This window comes from Sciurus carolinensis, chromosome 2 (assembly GCF_902686445.1).
Source record: "Sciurus carolinensis chromosome 2, mSciCar1.2, whole genome shotgun sequence".
NCBI lineage: Eukaryota > Metazoa > Chordata > Mammalia > Rodentia > Sciuridae > Sciurus > Sciurus carolinensis.
The window spans coordinates 104637619-104660400 of NC_062214.1; the positions used below are offsets into that span (position 1 = coordinate 104637619).

Genomic DNA, 22782 nt, shown 5'->3' on the forward strand with positions numbered 1-22782 from the left:
CTAAGAGACTTAGTGAGATTCTGTCTCAAAATAAAAAATTAAAAGGACTGGGTATGCAGTTCAGTGGTAAAGCATCCCGAGTTCAATCCCCAGTACAAAAAAAAAAAAAAAGAGGGACATACACTATGTTGACAATCAGGCAACATAATTCTGTCTTCAGGTCCTCACTACTGAGATCTGTCCATTCATATCACCCTGCAAAAGGGAGTCATGGGACAACTGAAGCACTACTGGGCAATATGACACACTAAGGCTTTGTCAGTGGTTGGACAGGAGTAGGTCTTTAACACAGAGGATGAGTAAGAAGAATGGGTAAGATTTTAAAGTTCTCATCATATCACCATCTATATAGGAAGTTTATTCATCCATTTGTTCATTCATTTAATATTTATTGAGCACTGGCTGTGTATGAAGAATTGTCCTCAGGAACGAGAATGTGATTGGGAACTAGATACTGAAGGAAAGAGGCAGGTAAGTTGACTATGGAAGCTCTTGTGATCCCTGGGGAGAGCGTGGTGACTGCAACATGAAATAAATGGAACTCCTAAGTAGGATAGAATAAAGATTTAGATAGCGATGAGGCTAGAGGGATGGAATTGTATCTTCCCTGAAGAACAAAGTAAAAGTGTTGCCAGTACTGGGAGTATCTCCAAGTTACATCTGTCCTAGACCTTGACTTAGACTTTGTGGTCACAGATGAAGTAGCAGTGATGAAATGAAAAGTGCCCTTGATCCCAGCTCTGCCTCTCCTACTGATTTTGTAAATCTGAACAAATTTCTTAACCCTTCTGAATGTGTTTGTTCATCTATAACAATTGTTATTTTTTTGTGACAATTTTTTTCTCTCAGAAAATTTGAAATAGTTACCTATTCTTGCCCTCTAATAATTTCAGTTGCTCTAATAATTGAGTGACTTAAAGCAACAATGATGTTTATTCTGTGGGTTGACTGGGCAGTTCTGTTGATCTTCTGGGCTTGCATACGTGGCTCTGTGTAGCTGGAGGCTTGGTGAGAGTCTTCACTGAGTTGGGACAGCTGGGTCTGTCTTCATATGTCCTTTTATCCTGGACATCTTGACGCATGGCCATCTCAGGGCAATGTCTAATGGAGTGAAAGAGGAAGTTACCAGCTCTCTTAAGGCCTAACCTTGAAGTCACTTAATGTCACTTCCACCATAATCTGTAGGTCAAAGAAAGACACAAGGCTAGCTCAGATTTAAAGGGTTTGAAAATAGAACCCATTCACAATAGCATCAAAAAAAATAAAATACTTGGGAATCAATCTCACAAAAGAGGTGAAAGACCTCTATAATGAGAACTACAGAACACTAAAGAAAGAAATTAAAGAAAACCTTAGAAGATGGAAAGATCTCCCATGTTCTTGGATAGGAAGAATTAATATTGTCAAAATGGCCATACTACCAAAAGTTCTATACAGATTCAATGCAAGTCCAATTAAAATCCCAATGATGTACCTTACAGAAATAGAGCAAGCAATTATGAAATTCATCTGGAAGAATAAAAAACCAAGAATAGCTAAAGCGATCCTTGGCAGAAAAGAGTGAAGCAGGGGGTATCGCAATACCAGATCTTCAACTCTACTACAAAGCTATAGTAACAAAAACATTATGGTATTGGTACCAAAATAGAAAGGTGGATCAATGGTACAGAATAGAGGACACGGACACAAACCCAAATAAATACAATTTTCTCATACTAGACAAAGGGGCCAAAAATATGCAATGGAGAAAAGATAGCCTCTTCAACAAATGGTGCTGGGAGAATTGGAAATCCATATGCAACAGAATGAATCTAAACCCATATCTCTCACCATGCACGAAACTAAACTCAAAATGGATTAAGGATCTCGGAATCAGACCAGAGACCTTGCATCTTATAGAAGAAAAAGTAGGTCCAGAGCTTCAACATGTTGGCTTAGGACCAGACTTCCTCAACAGGACTCCCATAGCACAAGAAATAAAAGCAAGAATTAATAACTGGGATAGATTCAAACTAAAAAGCTTTCTCTCAGCAAAGGAAACTATCAGCAATGCGAAGAAAGAGCATTGGGAGAAAATCTTTGCCACTCATACTTCAGATAGAGTGCTAATTTCCAGAATCTATAAAGAACTCAAAAAACTACACCAAGAATGCAAATAATCCAATCGACAAATGGGCTAAGGAAATGAATAGACACTTCACAGAAGAAGATCTACAAGCAATCAACAAACACATGGAAAAATGTTCAACATCTCTAGTAATAAGAGAAATGCAAATCAAAACCACCCTAAGATTCCATCTCACCCCAATTAGAATGGCGATTATCAAGAATACAAGCAACAATAGGTGTTGGCGAGGATGTGGGGAGAAAGGTACACTCATACATTGCTGGTGGGGCTGCAAATTAGTGCAGCCACTCTGGAAAGCAGTGTGGAGACTCCTTAGAAAACTTGGAATGGAACCACCATTTGACCCAGCTATCCCACTCCTTGGCCTGTACCCAAAGGACTTAAAATCAGCATATTACAGAGATACAGCCACATCAATGTTCATAGCTGCTCAGTTCACAATAGCCAGATTGTGGAACCAACCTAGATGTCCTTCAATTGATGAATGGATAAAGAAACTGTGGTATATATATATACAATGGAATATTACTCAGCCATAAAGAATGATAAAATTATGGCATTTGCAGGCAAATGGATGAAATTGGAGGAGAATATGCTAAGTGAGATAAGCCAATCTCAAAAAAACAAAGGACGAATGATATCGCTAATAAGTGGATGATGACCCATAATGGGGGATGGGAGGGGTTAGTGTTAGGGTTAGAGTTAGGGTTAGGGAGGGGGCAAGAATGGAGGAAGGAAGGACTGTATAGAGGGAAAAGAGGGGTGGGAGGGGTGGGGGGGAAGGGAAAAAATAACAGAATGAATCAAACAACATTACCCTATGTAAATGTATGATTACACAAATGGTATGCCTTTGCGCCATGTACAAACAGAGAAACAACATGTATCCCATTTGTTTACAATAAAAAAAGAAAAAAAAAGAACAAAAGTCAGCTAAATATAGTGTTACACACATACCAGTATTTATAGCAATAGATTTCACAATAGCCAAGTTAGAGAACCAGCCTAGTTGCCTCTCAATAGATGAATAAAGAAAATGTGGTGTATATACACAATGGAGTTTTACGCAGTCACAAAGAAAAATGAACTTACATCATTTACATCATTTGTTGGTAAATGAGTGGGAATGCTAAGTGAATGCTAAGTGAAATAAGCCAATCTTAGAAAGTCAAAGTCAACTATTAGAACATGTGGGAAAGAGAGAGATAGAAAGAGATGGAGAGACAGACAGACAGATTTTATAAAATAGGGAAGAATCTCCTAAGAATACAGGATAGACCGGTAGAGGATGGGGACTGAAGATGAGGGAGGGGTGCATGGAGAAATACGGGGTAATGAAATCTAACAAATTATGCTATGTGCATGAATGATTATACCACAATGGATCACAGTTTTATATATAATTATAATGCTCCTTTAAAATACTAATAATAACAAATAGAAGGAAGATCATTTGATCAGAACAATCAAAAAAAAATAGAACCCACTTCTCGAAGAAGGTAATACTGTAAACCTAGTTTTCAATATGCCATAAGATTGCTGAATGATTGGTGAAAGTTTAATGAGATTATGAGTGTGAAGCTATTAATTTTCTCTATATACATATAGGTAGGTATGGTTTCTGAAACAGCTGCCATATTTGCATTATGTTTTATAACTACAAAATTCTACAATACTGAGTCAAAAGTTAGTTTTTGTTGATATAGCTAGTTGAATCATGAGTGATCTACCCTAAATGTGGGGAATTGCAGCTGTGTTAGAGTTTAGTGAACTCTTTTCATGAAGTCATGCTTTAGTTCCTAATGTCAGATCTAGGAGCTGAATTTAGTATATTTCTTATGCACTTAAAGATACTTTATCTCAATAGGTTCTAAACATAATTGAAAGTTTGTGAGATGAGGTAATAGACATATGAACATTTTTGTGTGTGTCCAAAAAGCATCAATGACTCCAATTTTTGGTGCAAAACCAAACTCTGTGTACAGAGTAACTCCTTTCCTGTGGCATGCATTCTTGTTGGGACCATCCACATAAAATGCTCCATTATCCCCTGGCCAGGATTATGGACAAGTTCTCTGAGGTAGGTAGGTCAACAGGACCCTATCCTTTGAATTTGAACCCTGAGGAGTAGCAGAAGGACCAACATGGCTAGAATTGATTTCCCCAAATGGCATCATCCTGAAGAAGTTCTCTACTTGTTTCTACTATCTCTACTGCAGAACTACACTACTCCATATTTTATCCTAAAGTCAAGTTCAACAAGCAGTCCGATAATACTTAATATTTTTAAAACTTAAATTGCCCAGTGTTAGTTTTATTGCTTGTAGACAAATAACACTTGCTGACACAGTTACTCAAGAGATATAAAGTTATGAGAGTGGGTTTGAAGCTAAAATACCATGTTCTGATTGATTAATCAATAAACCATTTGTCTTTTGTTATAGTTTTTAGGACACTGTGCAAGTTTCTGTGAATATGTAATGCAAACTTGTCCTTAAGCATCAAGGGTATAGGTAAGGATGATAAATAGAATGAGTGCAGGAAAAAAATATAGTTCACTCTAACAATAGAATAAATATTCTAATTGTCAGCATCTAACTTAGTATGTAAGGCATAATAGGAATACTATAATTGTGTATCATAATTCTAGGTTAATTATTTCATTTATAAGTGCATTTATAAGTGCATGAACTACAACATCTTGTGAACAAGGAGGGAGTTGAACAGATTTTCTTAGCACAATAAAATTGTTTGAAATGAAAAGGTGGGACAAGGGAATTCTAGTTCAAAGTCTTATTTTGCAAACAATGCTATGAACGGTGCTAAGTTTAAAGAGGTGGATCTTGAAACCCCTATTGCAAAGATAAGAGTTTTCATTATCTGTTATCAAATTTTGTTGTAAGTAGTATGAGGAGTGCCCAGAAATGTGAATATTTCTTACATATTTAAAAATGTATTCCCTTTCCAGTAATTAGGTTCTCCTCCCCTCTTCCCCTACAGAGTTTCCACTATTATGGTTAAACTTCCCAAAGAGTGGAGTATATACCCTGGACGTGATATCTGGCATGCTACTGGAGTACAGAGAAGGAAGGTGGACTTTCCAGATTCTACAGAGTATACAGTAGCCACTCTGGAGGTCAGGACCAGGTCTTTCTGGATCTCCAGCAGCCCTGTCTCCCCTGACCCTTGGCCCCTCTGCTTAGACCCTTTTTCCATCCTAAATAAAACCTCCTTATCTCCCCTGTCTGGGGAGCTTCTACAAATACTCCTGTCAAGGCTCTACTCCAGACTGTTTAAATTAGAACCTCTGGTTTTGGGTCCTGGTATTGGAATTAAACAAACAAACAAACAAACAAACAAACAAACTCCCCACGTCATTCTCTTGTGTAGTCAGGATTAAGAACTACTACCCTCTCTATAAGTTGAGGCTAGTCATGTTTTAGACTTGAGTTACATGTTGCATCCTTGATCAACTCCAGCCCCGGTCAAGTCACCTTGTTATATATCCTCCAAGCAAGCACCCTACATTTCTCAGCACTTAACTGGGTCATTATTTGTTTCAAGTCTGTCTTTCCCTGTAGGCTACCTGCTGTCTGAAGGGAGAAAATCTCTGCCTTGCTTACCAGTAAGTCTGGTTCCTCCTTGCACCTGGTGGTAGAAGGTTGATGCTCAGTAAATACATCTTGAATGAATGATCTACTTCACTCTCAAGTGAGGGAGTGTGATCAAGGCTTTAATTCATGAATCTGTGAAGAGAATTTTTGCAGGTAAGGATTAAACTAGACAACACACTTAGAAGACTGTGACTTCAAATCTGTTCACAATCTCCAGTTTCATTGTTTTCATCCTCATGTTCATGTCATAGCAGTTCAAAGGGTTCATCATCACTTTTGTAAGTCTGTGTGGTCGGCTTACAATTAGGAAGAAGTTGAATGACTTTCATAGGTCCCTCTACCCTCATACCTGAGCACAAACTATTGCAAATAAGGCATATTCCCTTCAACAGGATGCATCCTTTGGGTTCCTGTTTGTGGTGAGCTCTTATTCTTGCCTTGAGAGCTGGTGGCTGGAACTGGGGGACTTTAGTTCCAGAAGCCAAGGCCCAACTTAGATTCCCTAACTTCCTTAACTTCTATAGGGTTCAGGTAACCCTGGATTTTGTAAGGAGGCCATAAATACTATGAGCTCTAAAGTCACTGAATTCATTGTACTTTGCATATTCTGGACAAGCAGCTGAGAGTGTGTGTGTCTTAACTGTGTGCTGGGTGAGGGCACCATCCCTTCATTGCCCCCATTCCGAATCCCAGTGTTCACAGGCCCCTGACTCCGTATCCAGCTCGTACTCTTGGAGTATTTTGGATTTAGCCTGGGTGGGTGGCTTGAACTAAGTCTCAGAAGAGCCACTCTTCCAGTGGGCTCTGTACTGTGCGCGGCAAGTGGTGGCAGCAGAACCCCCTTTCCCGCCCGCACTCAGTCCCTGCAGTGGCCCAGGCCTGGGATGTGCCCTGCCTGTCTCCCAGTCTCTGGCCTAGGCTCAATGCAGGATCCAAGAGGCGTAGGGGAGGCGGCGCCAGGACGCCAGAGCAGGCAGGATGGGTCTCCCCTCTGGCCAGGGCCTCCCGAACCTCCGGGCCGCGGTCTTCGGCGTGCATTCTTGGTGCAGGTGGCACAGCTTTCCGCGCCGGCGGGTTTCCCGATCACGGGAGAAGCTAATCCCGGGTCCAGACCTCCCAACCACAGAACAGGATAAACCGCTACTCCACTTCTTCCCATTCTCTCTCCTCCCCACCCCAAAACGAAAAATCCCAGGCCGGGCAGGACCCGATCACCTCTGCCTCCTCCCACTGCACTAATCCAGCGAGTGAGGGAGGCCCCGCGCCGAGGAGGTGGCTGGCAAAGGGGAGTGGAAAGGGAGGATGGATGGGGCCGGGGGGTGGGGTAGTGATGAGGGGGATGTAGGAGGGGGTGTCATTTTCTTTCTTTCTTTCTTTTCTTTTTTTTTTTTTTTTTAAAGTATTTCTCTCGCGAGAAACCGCTGCGCTGACGATACTTGAAGAGGTGGGGAAAGGAGGGGGCCGCGGGAGCCGGGGCAGACTGTGGGTGCCACAGGCGGACAGGCGGCCACAGCTGGGACAGCTGCGGGCGGAGCGCAGCGCAGCGCAGCAGCGGCTGCTGGGGCCAGGACCGAGGAGCAGCCACCGCCGCCGCCTCGGAGTCGGAGCTGAAGCTTCTCCAGTGCGTGCAGCCGAGGTCCCGACAGGGGTCGGGCGGCCACCAGGGCTGGGGATCCAGCCACGGAGGCTTTTCGTTTGCGCCGCGCGAAGGGCAGGGACAGGGACAGGGGTGAGGGGCTGTCCCGGAACATTCACAGCTGGCGCTGGCCCTCGCCTGCCTGACAGCTTCCTGGCCCGGGGCTCCCGATGCCGGGCTAGGCGTCAGATGCTCCGGGGGCGGTGGTAGCCTCCTCAGCCGGCGGGACGGCGCGGCGAGTTTCCAGTCCCGCGACTTGGCGGAGAGGACAGGCTAAGGAACTCGGGCGTTCAAAGCGCTCATTGCGCGCAACTCGTGCTATTAAAAAATAAACTCAGCGAGCTTGCCCGGGGGCTTACGACCGTTTCGGGCGTGGGTACTTTGCGCCGCGCTCGTCAGCCGGCGCAGGGGAGGCGGAGGGGTCCGCTGGAGCCACTGCCTCCAGGGGCCTGGGCTTTTCAGCCAGATGTGGACCAAACGATCTTCACTTACCCAAATTAACTGCGCCACGCGCAGGCGGAGCGCGGGTTGGGCTCGGGAATGGGACCGCGAGGCTTCAGCATCCCGATGCCCTGAATCTCTTCCCCGCTTCGGGGATTTGTCTCTCTGTTGCAGCTGGCAAGGGCCTCCTGAAGTGGGAGCAGCGCCTGGAGAAGGCGGGAGGAGCCCGGCCCGGGGGACGGGCGGCGGGACAGCGGGACCCCGGCGGCGCGGTGCGCTTAAGGGCGCAGCGGCTACCCGAGACACAGCCTCGGGTGCGGCAGGAGGCGGCGGGAGCCGGCGGCCGCTCGGCATCATGCGGCTAGGGGGGCTTCTGGAAATCGCCCTGGGATTTACCGTGCTCTTAGCGTCCTACACGAGCCATGGGGCGGATGCCAATTTGGAGGCTGGGAACGTGAAGGAAACCAGAGCCAGCCGGGCCAAGAGGCGAGGCGGTGGAGGACACGACGCGCTTAAGGGGTAATGGAACGGGTCAGCTTCTTTGGTGTGGGTCCCCTTCCCCCTTCTCCCGAGTTGAGTTTAAGATCCAGAGCAACTGACCGGGTCGATTCTCCACGGTGGAAGGATCCTTGGCAAGAACTCCTGGGGACACCTTGGAGGTGCTAAGGTTATACATTCTTCACCGCCTTAGGGGCTAAGCCACCTTGCTCCCGCTCCTGAAGAACTGCGGCCCCAGCGGAGGGGTCATAGTTAAAAGGAATTTTTGGGCCATTGTTGAGGCAGATTTTGGGAGGCGAGAAGGGTTCCTTGAGGGAAAAGGGGAGGAGCTGTGACAGAGAAAAGGAGAAGCCCGTTCCTTTCCCTTCAACGGTAATTCCGGTTGTGTTTAGGGGAAAGTACTTTGCTGGTGGGCTTCTTTGCAGATGCCCTTTTGTAAGGGAGCAAAGATAGGAAAAGATTCAAATGACAGGGAAGACACATGGTTGATAGTTGACCCTCTGGTAAATTATGCTTACTGAAATTAGGGACTGAGTTTTCTGGGGTATACTCCCTTTCCAGTGTCAACACTGGAAGCAGAGCTGGACAAGTGTTTCTGAGCACTTGTGTTTGGATTTTGTGGAGCTCTCCGCGTCGCTGCTGCAGTAATGTCGCTGGGGCTGGTGTGTGTTTTTAACTAGTGGTGTATATGTTACCCACATGCAGCATCATTTCACTGGCTTCCCATGCCCCTCTGACAAAATATTTCAGTAGAAAAGTTTTAAATTAGGTAGGTTGAACTAAGGATCAATTGTCAGTTCCCTGAATTGAAAGAGTGTGAATGAAGAATACACTTTAAGATTTTTTTCAGATTGAAAGAGAAGTCTCTTTCTGTGATCAAGTTCAAGCCTCCATAGAAACAGTAGGATGGATTATGAATGACCCCTTCCATCTTCTTGGAAGAGCCTTTTAAATGAATCCAGGCAATAGATATACAGTTGTTTTTAAGTTAAATTCTTACAATTTTCACTGATGCTCTTTTCCTGAATGATGTGTCGCTTAATTATGTGGCCTTGGGTTATCAAGTGAAGGTATTCCCTGGATTTTTAAAATTTTTTTAAAAAAATTTTATTTTTTGCTATGGGCTGTTTCAACTATGTGTATGTAGTGAAGTTTGTGTTTTTATGGTCCACGTATGAGAAGAAAATGTGCAGTGAATGGAACAGACCAGTTTTTGAGTCCTAGTCTGAACTAGGGACAAGATACTTGTGAGAGCTGAGCATTTAAACAGTAATAAAATGTGTATGATTTTCTGACCCCAGAAAGTAGCCATGATTAACTCAGTTTCTGTCTTGGCCTTTGTGGGAAATGAACCCAGGATTCCACCAATACTGGAAATGAAATTTGCTGATCCTGATCAGGCAACAGACATTTATTGCCCTGTGTGTCAGGCACGTGACAAGTTCAATAAATGGACCGAAACTCTGCTTTTCATGTGTTCTCTAAAGGACTTCATTTAGTCTAACATTTTCCCCTCAAAAATATATTTCTGCTATACAATATTATCACAATAACTATTCTTGATGACATTGCTTGTATGCATATAGACAGAGGAAGTTGGAGTTTAGTTCTGTGGATAAAAATCTGTGGGGAGACATTAGGTCTGGCCAGACATTTGTCTCATCTCCATGTGCTGTCACCAACCCTTGTGTTTCCTGGGGAGACTCAGACCCAATGCAAAAACAGAAACTAAGCTTTCCTTTGTTGCTTAACAGGATGGCACACTTTTACTCACACCAGTACTTATTTCTGTTCACTTTTGTACCTTTTTTTTTCATCATTAGAGAGATAACTCTTTGTACTTCTCATGTATTTGATCACTAATGGCTCATACCCTATCGCAAACTATCTACAAAGTCTTCCAAAAACATAACGAACAGATCAGTAATTCTGAGTGCTTTTAATTGCCATGTTATTTATAAAGTTGCCTATCTATATTTGGGCTTTCAAAATAATAATTTTAAAGGATATACAATTAAAAGTATTTCTCTCCTGACTTTCAGAGGCCATTTTCTTATGTATTTTCGAGAAATAGGCATGTATATATACACATAAATATATGTATGTCCCTGTACATATATTATATATACACAAAGAAATGTATGCACATATGTATCATTTTTATACATGGAATATACTATACATAATGTTCTGAACTTTGTTTAGTTTTTCTGTATCTCTAGTGTAGTCGTCTATGAAGTCACATGAATCTAACCTTGTGTGTTTTCTTGGTGTATAGAATCCCATGATGTAGCTGGAACAGTTTCCTAGTGATGGCTCCTTAGATTATATTAAATATTTTGATGATACTAACATTCTTATACATATGTGCCTGTGTGTGTATGCACGAGTTTATATGTGGTATAAAATTATAAAAGTAGAATTGCTGGATCAAAGTTTTTCCCTTAGATTTTAAACAAACACCCATTCTGATGTTAAATTTGAATTGCATTTGAAATTTATTCTACTTATTGCCAGTGCAGTCTCACATGAATGAGTCTTTTAACCATGTCCTGCTGTGTAAATCATCAGGGAAAGTGACTCTGTATTACATTTTTCCAGTTACTGCTTGAAATTTCTATTTTTTCTCATTAAAATATTATCCGCTTCAAAACTAAGCCTTTGACTGCAATAAAACCTGCTTGCCATTTTGATGGAGATGCATAGTTTATGAAGTGAAAGTGATTTGTAACCCCTGAAGCTGCCTGATGTGAAGTTGGTGGCAGCAACTTTCAGCACCTCACTAATATTTCCCCTAGCTAAAAGGTGCTTTAAGCTCATTGGTATCTGATGTGCACTGGTCTAATCTCCCCCACAAATACTGCCTTCTCATTTTTCTCTGATGTGCTAGGTGACTCTAAAATTTGCCTTGCTATTTTAAAAATAACTGTTCCTTCCCTGTCAGCTCCTTCTCTTCATAGCCCAGGAACCTGCCTTGTTTTCCCTCCTTGGATATGTCTTACATCCTCTCTCGTCTTCCTTTCCTCCCATCCTGTTGCAGGTGTTTTTTTTTTTTTTTTTTTTTTTTGGGGTTTTTTTCCCCTCTCCATGGGCAGCAGAAGTTGTTCCACAGTGGAAATTTAAGCATCCTCAAGTTTCTTCCCAGCTTTTTCTTTGTTTTCTTAGAATAAATCACCAATTTCTGCTTTTACAGGAAATCCTTTTTTTTTAAAATATGAAATGAGTGTGGTCCCCATTTACCCTGCAAAAATTGTGTTTTTTTTCTATTTTGAAGTGAGAATTTTGCAAGTTTTAAAATATTTTGAAATAGTAAATGTATAGATGTTTTCCTTTAGGCATTGCTTAACAAGTGTGAAGTGACTTTATGAGAAATAATAAAATCCCAACTTTGTCTGTATTTCAGTTCTTAAGAATTTTTCTCAGCTAAATTCTAAACTTCTGTGATTAGGCAAAAAGTGTGGGAGACAGTCCAGTATTTTTTAAAAAAACTCATGCATAAAAAACCAACTCTACTTGAATAGCAGTAGTTATGTGCCCTTTATTTATGATTGCTTTATTGCTTTAGCTCCCAAATATGGAAATACTACAGTTTCATGTCACAGGGAAAAATTCCTTACAGTGAGACATCCTTTTTCTAAACCTCCAGTAATATGGATTGAGTCTTCTATCCTTGTTCCTCAGCTCATAAGTATATGAAACCCGATTGTAGTTTGTTTGTCCCCTTATGCATATTCCTTTTGGTCTTTGTTTATTTGTTTACTTTTTCCAGAGGTCTTGTTACCAGAAAAATACACATGGAACAGTTCATACACAGGGTAGATTATGTGACGGCAAACTCCAAGGGATTAATTACACAGAAGTCTGCTATTAAAATAAAGAACTTTAACAGAGAACACAGAAAAAGTTCTGTAAACTTTATACAGTTCATTTTAACTTTACAAAGAAGACTTTAATACTTCATCTGAAGTCAGATGGGCTGATAATTAAATATGGGGAAAGACTCATGCAGTGGTATGGTTTGACTTTGTATTTACTGAAAAAATTAAGCTAAAATATTGAGACACAGATTTTAAAAGATATTTCTGAATAGAGAGTTTCAGTAATTCCACATTTTAAACAACAGGATAGCGATAAAATATTTATTTATGTGACTCTTTTGTAGCATTTAAGACATAGAAATTATTCATAGAAATGCATAAATTGTTGGTAACACCAATTAATTAAAACATATATCAACCTATAATGAAACAAGGTGAGGGCTGAAGGAAACAGAAGTAGAGACATCTCTTCAAGTTTATTTGGAATTTTAAAGAATATTGAAACATTCTTTTGTTGTCTTCTGTAGCAGAAGAACTTAAAAATTATACTTTTATACTCATGGCTCAAGCATAATACTAAACAAATTCTTAGGGTATTCATACAATAAACCAAATAATTTACCTGGTCAATCTGGTCATTTATCCTTTAATTTTCAATGTGACTGTTTTCTTGAAAGAGAAATAAACTAGTTTAATAAGTTCTTTGTTTCTAAAAACTAATCTTGCAAATGGGCCTACTTTAGCAACTTAAAATTTTTACCATGAAATTCTTTGGGAAAACCAAAATCTATAATATATCGGGCCTGATTTATACAGCAAGTATAGGAGAGTTTAGTGTTTCACCATGATTAAACTTGATTTTCCCATTAGATTGTGAAATCATCAAAGGCAAGAATCCGCTTGTAAGCATTTTACCACAAATTCGTCATTAAGTGGGGTTTCAAAGAGTTCATTAATTCAGGAGAACTTGATTGAATGCCAGAATCATACCCTTTAGCCTGGAGGACTGAGCAGTGAGAGTAGGAGAATAGAGAACAGGAACCAGGAGACACCAGGCAGGCTGCAGAGGGCATGCAGTCTAATAGTAAGTAAAACAGATGAACTTATGATGGGGTTACGTCCTGATAAATGCTGCCAAGCATTTTGGGAAAGAGTATTGCACCAGCATGTTGACTTGCCCAGGAAAAGATTAAAATTCAAAATTTGAAGCATGGTTTCTACTGAATAAGTACTGCTTTCACATTATCATAAAGTAAAATGTTGTAAATGCAGTGCAGTCAGGACCCATTGAAATAATAATTGTAGCTAGAGTAGACATTTAGATAACATTTACGTGCCAGACACTGCTCTAAATGTTTTACACATGATAATTAATTTAATCCTTACAACTCTCTATAAGATGGGTCATATTATTAATTTCCTTTTACAGTGAGAGCTGAGGTATGCAGAGGTTATGTTCTAAAGACAAAGTCGTAATGCTAAAATTGTCTTTCTCCATTAATTTTAGTTATGGTTTTGGTTTCTCATTTCACTGGACAAAAATGTAAGACTAATACAATGGTAAAATTCCACTTATAATTCCTAATATACTTTTGTGTTAGCTTATAAATCATAAGTATAGTTAATCACAGAGTTTAAATAAGAAATGTTCTCTGTCATTTCTACGGTGATACTGATAAAACACAGAAAGAAACAACGTCAGAGTCAGCTGGCACCTTGGATGGCACATGTATTTGTGTGTGTGTGTGTGTGTGCATGCGCATGTGTGGGTGTGTTTGATACTGGAATTGAATTCAGGGATACTCTGCCACTGAGCTACATCTCCAGGCCCTTTTATTTTTAATTTTGAGACAGGTTCTCAGTAAGTTACCTAGGATGATCGTGGATTTGCTGTTCCTCCTGCCTCAGCCGCTAAGTTGCTGAGATTATAGACTTTTGAGATCCTACCTGGCACTTACGATATTTTAATGTTATACTTGGAATTTTTACTGATGGTAGTAGAGTCATGGAATTCTCCTTCTACATGTCCTGGGTTCTGAGCTGAAGGCATTTCTCATTATGTCATCCAGAATCTCTTGTAATCCCATGTAAGAAATTTCTCTAGGATAGAGTTGCAAATGGTGTTACTCTTTCCAGGGGAAACAATATGTATCTTAAATCCTTACCGGTAAGATGAATTATTTAATGCTTTCTGTTTCACTTTTTTGCTTTGGTTGCCTATAAGCTCAGAACCATTTTTTTTACATTAAATTGAAGCAATTATGGTTTAAAATAACAAAGTCTAATTTATCTCTTGATGTTTGCACTTTACAAATATTAATTTCTTTAATACAAAGCTCCTCATTTGGGAGATTAAAATTTTTTGCACGTTTAACAGGTGAGGAAACAGGGATACACAGTTTGGGTAATCCCTCCAGAAGCGTAAACTTACTTGGAGTAGAGTTGGGAAATCTGGCTTCACAGTCAGATCTCTTAACCAATATCTGTTACTGAGTCTCAATTACAATAATTCTTGTAGCCGGTAAATTTATTTCGTTCATACTCTTCATGCCTCATTTGCCCAGAATCTTCTACTATTGCTGTGGGGAAGGCCCAACAATTGTTGAAGATAAATCCTATTATGAACCAAGGGAAGGACCATAATGGAAATGGGCTTCATCAGAAAGCCCTGAGTAGTGAAAGTCTCTGAATCAAGCTGTGAATCAAGACAATTGATTTTGAAGGTTGAATTTTATCGAGACTAAACCATGCCCATTTGTTTACCAATTTTCTGCTTGTACACTGCGGCAGCAGAGCGAGGTAAACGTGGCAGAGAGCATGGCTGGCAAAACTGAAATATTTGCTCTTTGACCCTGTAAATAGTTGACCAGCCTCTGATCTATGTGATAAAAACTGACGATTAGCTAGGACTGACTATTTCTTTAAGGCAGTGATTCTGTTGTCTTATTTATCTCTAGAGATAGCTAGCAACTGGGCATGTGGTAGATGGTCAGTAGATATTTTTGATGGCAGATACTGAGCAGTTTTGGTTGATTGGGTAAGGTCGATTATATGAATTAAAGCTTGGAGGAAGAGTAAAAGAGAAAGAAAGGGAACATTTGAGTAAAAAAGGCAGCAAGTGGAAAGGATATGAAGTGTTTGAGATCATGGGACATGGAGATCAGGGTTTGTACTGCATGGCTCCAAGCAGGGTTGCCCCCAGTGTAGTCTGCGAGACTGATGCCCCTGGAGTTGTGCAGTTTGCAACCTTGTGAGCCTGATTTTACCTGGAAAGTGATGTTAGGGAGAGAAGAGGGACTGATGAAAACACAAATGCTCCTACTTGTGAAAAGTGAGGATGGGAAGCTGTTAGAGGATGGTAAGGTGGGAACATGATCAGATCTTCACACTGGCTGGAGTGTGAACACTGTGTCATTAGAGAGCAGGGAGACAGAGATGGGAGGCTTGGGAGGCAAGTACAGCAGTTGAGGTGAAAGTGGATGATGGCTTTGGCCAAGGCAGGGGAGGGGCTGAAGGGAGAAGAGGCCAGTAGCTGGAGAGAGAAAGGGAGGAGGCGCCTGGAAAGTTCCCACCTGGCCCACATTAAACTTGTCATATGTAATGACATCATAGCACCATTCATGAGAAATGATGCTATGATGGACAAGATCACTGCTCAGCTCCTCACTACAATGCAACAAGCTATTCTCATTTGTGAGTGTTTTGATTGTCTTATTGCTATGTAATAAGTTACCCCAAACTTAGTGACTTAAAAGAACTGATGTATTATTTCTCATGATTCTGTGGGTCAGGAATTTAGACAGCACAGTGGGGACTCTTGTCTTGCTCTCTGGATTGAGCAGTAGCATGATTTCATGTATGTATGGTGTTTGCCACTCTGTTTACTTTGGCATGATTTATCTAAATGGATGGGTGGATGAGGCGACTAAAGAAGCAAAGAGTCACTTTCTAGCTCTGGTGGGGGCCTGTTAGGGTTTTTTTTTTGGGGGGGGAGGGGCGGGAATTGAACCCAGGACCTCACACATGCTAGGCAAGCACTCTATCACTGGGCTATACTCTCAGCCCCTAACTTTCCAGATTTTGAAACTCTTTCTCATGTAGTCTCTGGCCTGGACCTGCCCCTGGGGATGGAACCACTGAGTGTGTTTTTCCAAATGGGGAAACTAAGCCCCAGATGCAAACTAAACCATGCTGAAGGTTTGTGTCTACTGGGGCTGGTTCTGGAACAACAGCCTCCTGACCCCTGGCCTAGTGCTTTAACCCCACATGTTGACTGTAAGCTGACTCAAATGGCTGGATGGACTTGAATGGGCTTGTTGTCAAAGTTGGTTCGTGTCTTGATTTTTCTGCATATTGTCTCAGATTGTCTCCTTCTATACCTGGCCTCTGTCATCTTTCCAGCAGCAAAGCTAGACTTTTTACATGGCAGCTCAGGATCTCCCAAGAGTACGAAAGTGGAAGCTGTCTTCAAACTGTCTGGAATTGCATGACTTGGAATTGCATGCCAGTCACCAGATTCAAGGGCGTGGACTAATGTCCTGCCTTTTGATGTGAGGAGTGGCATGCACCTTAAGGAAAAGGAAGAAGTAAGTGATGGGGCTGCCTTTAGAGACTAGCTAGCATAGTGAAGCAATGGATTTTTGAGAAGGATAACCAGTTATTTAAGGTTTTAATTTTAACTTGATCTAGTAAGATTGGCTCAGCTCTTCACTGAGGATGCTTCATTGTATTTTGCTGCTGTGACCTCAGAATGAAAAACACTCCATAATAATGTGACAGAATCGCCTGTTAGATTAGTGACAATGGCATTGTTCTTAGTTTATCCACACTTCTGCATTTAAAGAACTCACAACCCTCAGGAACAAGATTATAGTTCCTAATAAACTGATACATTTTGTTTGAATATAAAAATTATAAAACTCCTCACCTTTTTCCTTTTTCTTTTAGCTTTTAAGAAAATCTGACAAATTTCATGCACACTCTAATTTATTAACTTGGGTATTTAGTATGTTTTGCCTTCCCCCTATATGGAATTTTACTTTCAATTTCTATTAATAGCCTCACTTTTATATGTCTGTTGGTGTCAGCCACCTCAAATATTTTTTCGAGTTAGGAGTTAATAATAATAACCCAAAATAGATACATACTTGCCAATAGAATCGATGTTGTAAAAGACTCAACTCTATTACCTTTGTCACAAATGGAGTAACCACATTGTTAATAGAATGAAACTAGATCAGGACTATGGTTAGATTTGGGTTGTGATTGTTCTATACAATATTCAATCCTAGTTTTAAGTTTCTCTTGACTCTAACTTTTCAACTTAAGTGCCTTTTTATGGCTAAAGTAATCGCCGAGTCTATTTATTCAGCCCCCTCAGAGCGGAAGGGAGAAAGGAAAATTCCCTATCTCCACCATTCCCAGCCAAAGATGTATTCCAGACAGCAAGCAGGCTCTGAGCAGGAGAACTGCTCCATTAGACAAGTGATCTGGGTCAGTGTTTTGAAGGGTTGTGAATTCCTAGACCATCAGTCATACTTACATTCAAATATAAGTATCCAAACACATCTAAGTCCAAATATAGTACATCCATTTTATGATGTTGGTGTCAGGAGACAGGATTTATGTGGGCCCTATGGATACATTGTCTGCTGAGTTTCATGGTTTTGAACTGAAGTATGGCAATATCTATTAATAAAGAGAATGTATTCCAGAGACAGGGTTTTATTTAATCTTTCATTTATTCTTCTCTCCCTTCCTCTTCCTCATCATTGTCTTTGTTTTTTCCTTTTCTTCCTCCTATTATCTCATCTTTTTCTTCTATATTAAAAGTGGCTTCAAACCCCAAGCTACAAATAAAACAGGGAGAATAGGAATATCAAATAAGAGTTGAAACATTAAGAAAATTAATACATTTTAAGTAAAATGTAAAAAATTTCACCTGGGAGGTTTGGGGTCTTCAAAGAGAAAAACAAGGGTAAGGTGTTTTGTTAGGGGAAGGAAAGAGGAAATTGAAGAGGAAGGAAGAGGAAGTGACAGAGTTAAGAGCCCTGTCAACCGTGGACCTAAGCAGGTGCTGAGTTTCCACAGGTGTGGATGACAGCTTCCTTGTTCCTGGCAGCTCTGGTCCAGGTGACCTCAGGACTTCATCAGCCTCTCTATGGGACAGAGAGCTTTGGGAGGAGAGTCAGAGCATGATAGAAAGACAGATGCTTGTATACGGAAAAATATTCCATAAAACATTTAGAGGAATGCAGTGGAAAAGCAGTTAATCTATCATTTACTCTGTACCTGTGTATGTGATACTATGTGAAGTTTGGTGTGTCCCTGCCCCCATGGATAATGGTTATTGTCCATAATTTCCCCTCTTCCTTCAGTGCTAATTTATCAGAGTGTGTATAATCAGGCCCTAATAGGTTTGTGCCTTTGATGAATAACTCCCAAAGGCTCTTATTATTATTTTGCAATTAAAACCATGACTCAGGTCTTCTTTCATCTTTACAAAAGTATTACAAATGAGAGTTATAGTGGGACAGATTTTAGAAATTCATAGATGCTGAAGCCAGGGCCTGAGAAGGTCCATTATAAAGTGCTTTATAGATGGGGAAGCCAAGTTCCATGGTGACAAGAACGATTTAAGTGGAAGTGTGGGGTTGGGTAGTAGATGGTGCCTCTCCGTATTCACACCCTAGAGACTTGACTGCTCTTTGCACGTCCAACACTGGGCTTAACGTGAGCAAACTTTCCACATAATGTAGGCTTGGGTGCTTTTCTTTTTCTCATTTATTTGGCTTTAGATGATGTGATTAATGACTCAGTGGTCAATCCTTGGTGGTGGGGTTGTCGCTGTGCAGTGGGCTTTTAGATTCTTAATGGTACTCTGCTATTGATGGAAGCCTCCAGATTAGGTAGGGTTGTATGGGGTGGGGTTTTTCAGGGGAGGTAATTGCTAGTGAGGCAGCAGAAGGGAGATTGGAGAGAGAAGTAGGAGTGTTTTCTGAGAGCCCTTATCACAAATGATCTTGCACTTCTAATTGACAGTTAAGGTGTGAAATGTTTTGGGATATGCCAAGGCAATTCTGGATCTATGTTTGAGCTCAGTCTCTTATTTTATAACTTGCTGACTTAGTTATCCATGCTACTAACTTATACATTTAGATTCCAAGCAATAAGTATGCCAAGATGTAAGAATTTCTTGAATTCTTGCCCTTTCTCCTCTATCATCTCCCCCACTAAATTTGTAGAACATCTGACTAATCCAAATGACAACTACTTATTAAGCATTAGCTGTGTTTGAATTGGACTGACTGTTTAATTCTAAGAATGAACATCCTGTCTCAAGCCTGCTGATACTATTTTCTTCTTTTCAGTGATTCTAGGCAGAACTACCATTTAGAATAGCTTTCTGTTTACCGAGGGGGTTAATGTCGGAGGTGATGGGGATAAGTGCTTTGCAATGAAGAACTTGATATGAACCTTCAAGTCGACAAATAGTTTTTAATCTTTCATGAACTGCTGCTGCTTCACACCCTAGAGTTTAGGCCACTGACCTCAAGTTTGCAAATTTTATATCCCATTACCACCCTGTGAGCTCTGTACTCCCCAGGGCCACATAGTTGATGTTTTAGCTGGAATCTGAGAAAGTGTCTGAACATTTCCTGAAGAGTTGGCTAGAAGCTATTTGGCAGTTCAGTCATAAAAACCCTGAGCTAGTGGCTGGGGTATATGCTATAATTACCTCACACTGTTTCCTATTTGAGCCTGGTTGTGGGTCATGGGGTAGAGTGGTATTGCTTATGGGACTATATTTTAAAGGATTGAGGAGTTGCTTTCAATGAACACTAATAACCATTGACCATGTTTTCAGGGAGACTTCAAGTGTGTTGGGGAATGTGCATGCCTGGGGTCAAATCCTGGCTCAACCACCTACTAGGGAGAAACCTCAGACAAGTGGCTTGACCTCTCGAAGCCTTATTTATTCACTTGTAAACAGAGTTATAGCACACACCCTTGTATATTGCCCCAAGACTTCATGAGAGTACATTTCAGGTTCCTAGTGCAGTGCCTGACATGTTTGGTTGTGATGGTTAAGATGTGCATCCCTTACAGGTAGGGAGAATGGGGAGTGAAGTCATATAAAAAGTAATCTTTTTTCTTTAAGACCAGAGCTAAATATTGGATAATCACGAGTATCTGGATATCACGGACTTCAATTTCTCATCTTGGAACTGATTGTTTTCAGAAACATGGGAAGTAAACTTGCAATTTCAAAAACTTTTTTTTCAATGTAATTTTAATGGAAACATTCTTCATCTATGCAGATCTGGTTATATTTAAAGGTAGTATGTACATGAGGTTTTAATTTTAGATTTTTCCCTCCTCCAAATTGTGTCACCTTTATTGGGAAATGAATATTTTAGTCTTTTAATTGTCAAATCTACCAAATAGGCCTGTCTCCTTGGTGATGCTTTTTTCCCTGCCCTTGAAGAGTTTTTGAGAAAGAAATTTAGATTTTAGGAGATGGAAGGACTGATGAGAACCACTCTTTGGCAGCAGTGCAAAGAGATATTCTGGAGTGAGGACTGTTGTGTAGTGAGGTGGTTGGTCATTATTGACATTTAACTCCTTCATTAGAGTAAGGATTTGGTTATGCTCAGGTAGACAAGATGATTACCAGCAATTCCAAGCTGTAGGACCATCCAGCTCCTGATCTCAGAGGTAGAGAGATGAACTGTCTCCTGGCTATACATCACATCTCCTGGAGAACTCAGGCACTTCTCTGATCACATGTGCATCATCGTGGCCAAAAAACCAGGGCACTTGAGCTGGCCAGGTCTGAGCCATGTGTTAGTCCTACCTGAACCATGTGGAATGGTTACTAAGCTCTTAGAATCAAGAGGAGTTTGGTTATCAAGGAAAGGGAAGGGGTATGAGGTGGGTAAACCTCTTCCATAGAACCTTTACTCTGTCCACTCATTCAGTTATCCCTGTCTCTCAGGGCGCTTTGTGGACAGGACCCGCTTGTGTGATTGGGGCCAGGCTGACTCAGATTGGCCACCCCTGAGAAGAAGCGGAGCCTTACTTTCCAGCTGAGTATTCCCTTTCTTTGGCTTCAAGCCGTGAAGCAACACAATGCTCATTTGGTACAAAGGGATTCTTGTTTGTTGTTTTTTCTTCCATGCCCTATTTCTCTTCAGAAATTAAAAATCTTTTTATATCTTCATTTTTCTTTTAATGATTCCCATTTTGATTTTAATGGGAAGTGACTTTCAGAGAGATCTTAAATATTGAACATCCAGGAAACTGGAACAAATCATACATTATCTTAATTTAGGCAAAGCTTGGGAGAGTTCCTGTACTCTGCACCGTTCATGCCAACCTCTGGTTAACTGATTGGCAACAAATTCTAAGAAGTTGTGGTTGCTTCATATTCATTCACAGCCTATAAAAATAAGACTTTTAAATAAGGAGTGGTTTAAACAGATAATGGTTAGTTCTCTATTTGCCATTACAAATGTTTAAATTCCCAAATGACTCTCATCTGCTTGGGGTAAATCATACCACCACCAATACAAAGTTTATAAAAAATGTAAAAAAAATAAAAACAAATAAATATCAGGTACTTTCTGTGCTCCACTAACTTCCCAGGAGAAAAATAAACCTCAAATAAAATAAATATTTCTTTTTAAAGTTTTGAAAACCTTTCAGGAATTTTACAAGAATATGCAGATCCTTTTTTCCTTCTTGTAAGCAATTCCAACTTAATGTAGACATTGTCCAACATTTGACAGCAGGACAACAGGATCTGTTTGACCTCAGACTGACTTATCTGCTCAGTTGCTTTTGAACTTTTCCTTGAAAATAGGTTAACACACATTCTCACACATAGAAGGCTCAGAAAACATACCAGGATTCCTTGCTGAATGATTTCCTCCCCTCATTACATATTTCCCATGACTCTAAGCTATAATAATACTGGCATTTATATATAGAAAAGCCACAATTCAACACTTATAGACCTACTAAAAATCAATATCTTTCCCCTCAAGTGCATCTTTTAATGGGTTTGTTTGTCATAAAGATGAAGTATAATTATAAAAATGAATCATGTCAGAAAGTAGTTGTAATGCCCAAGGGAATCCATTCCCTGGGTTGACATAAGCTCAATTATTTGCATGAGTGTAGTTAAGCCATTTGTTCTTGGATTCCTCATCTAGTGCACATTAACCTTATTCCATAACTGTTGGATGCTTGAAATTCACAGAAACACTGACCAGCCCTTGCCACTTGATTCAAGATGGCAAACATGCTGGGATTGGATTGTTATTATCTCCATTTCAGGTCCTTGTCCCTCTCAGGAATGTGGAGGTAATTTAACAGATGTAGGTGGTTCATCAAGTGAATGAAAAAAGAAAACCCAAGTGTGGCATGATGCTACCCACCAGGACTTCCGGATGTTGCTACAAAATTGTCCATTTTGTTTAACTTTTTAATTGCAGGATTTCAAACACTTACAAAACTGGAGAGAGGGATACAATGATGCCTGAGCTTCAACATTTATCAATTAATGATCAGTCTGGTTCATCTACATCTCTCCTTGCCACAGATTATTTGGAAGCAAATCCCTGAAAAATTCTTTCATTTGTA

General features: G+C 40.5%; 2 protein-coding genes across 2 annotated transcripts in view; one reads left to right on the forward strand and one right to left on the reverse strand.

The window, feature by feature from the left end:
• Nucleotides 1-238: 238 nt before the first annotated feature.
• LOC124976768 (formin-like protein 7) lies at nucleotides 239-8312 on the reverse strand. Its single transcript, XM_047539692.1, has 3 exons — nucleotides 7871-8312; nucleotides 5752-5874; nucleotides 239-1101 (listed from the first exon to the last, which is right to left on the reverse strand). Exons 1-2 carry the CDS (start codon nucleotides 8174-8176, stop codon nucleotides 5854-5856), a joined length of 327 nt encoding a protein of 108 aa, XP_047395648.1. The 5' UTR covers nucleotides 8177-8312; the 3' UTR covers nucleotides 239-1101; nucleotides 5752-5853.
• Nucleotides 7226-22782, forward strand: part of Fbn1 (fibrillin 1) — a 228134-nt gene continuing 212577 nt past the window's right edge. The window contains exons 1-2 of the mRNA XM_047539691.1: nucleotides 7226-7363; nucleotides 7994-8338. Of these exons, the coding sequence (XP_047395647.1) occupies nucleotides 8175-8338 (164 nt within the window). The 5' untranslated portion in view covers nucleotides 7226-7363; nucleotides 7994-8174. The remainder of the gene's footprint in view (nucleotides 7364-7993; nucleotides 8339-22782) is intronic.

Bases quoted from the DNA above. Each gene is read 5' to 3' on its own strand.
- LOC124976768 (XM_047539692.1), bottom strand. From the start codon at position 8,176: ATGATGCCGAGCGGCCGCCGGCTCCCGCCGCCTCCTGCCGCACCCGAG. The intron at 5,875-7,870 runs GTAAGTGAAGAT...TTCTCTTCACAG, and splicing joins GCGTGGCGCAGTTAATTTGG to ATTCATGAATTAAAGCCTTG.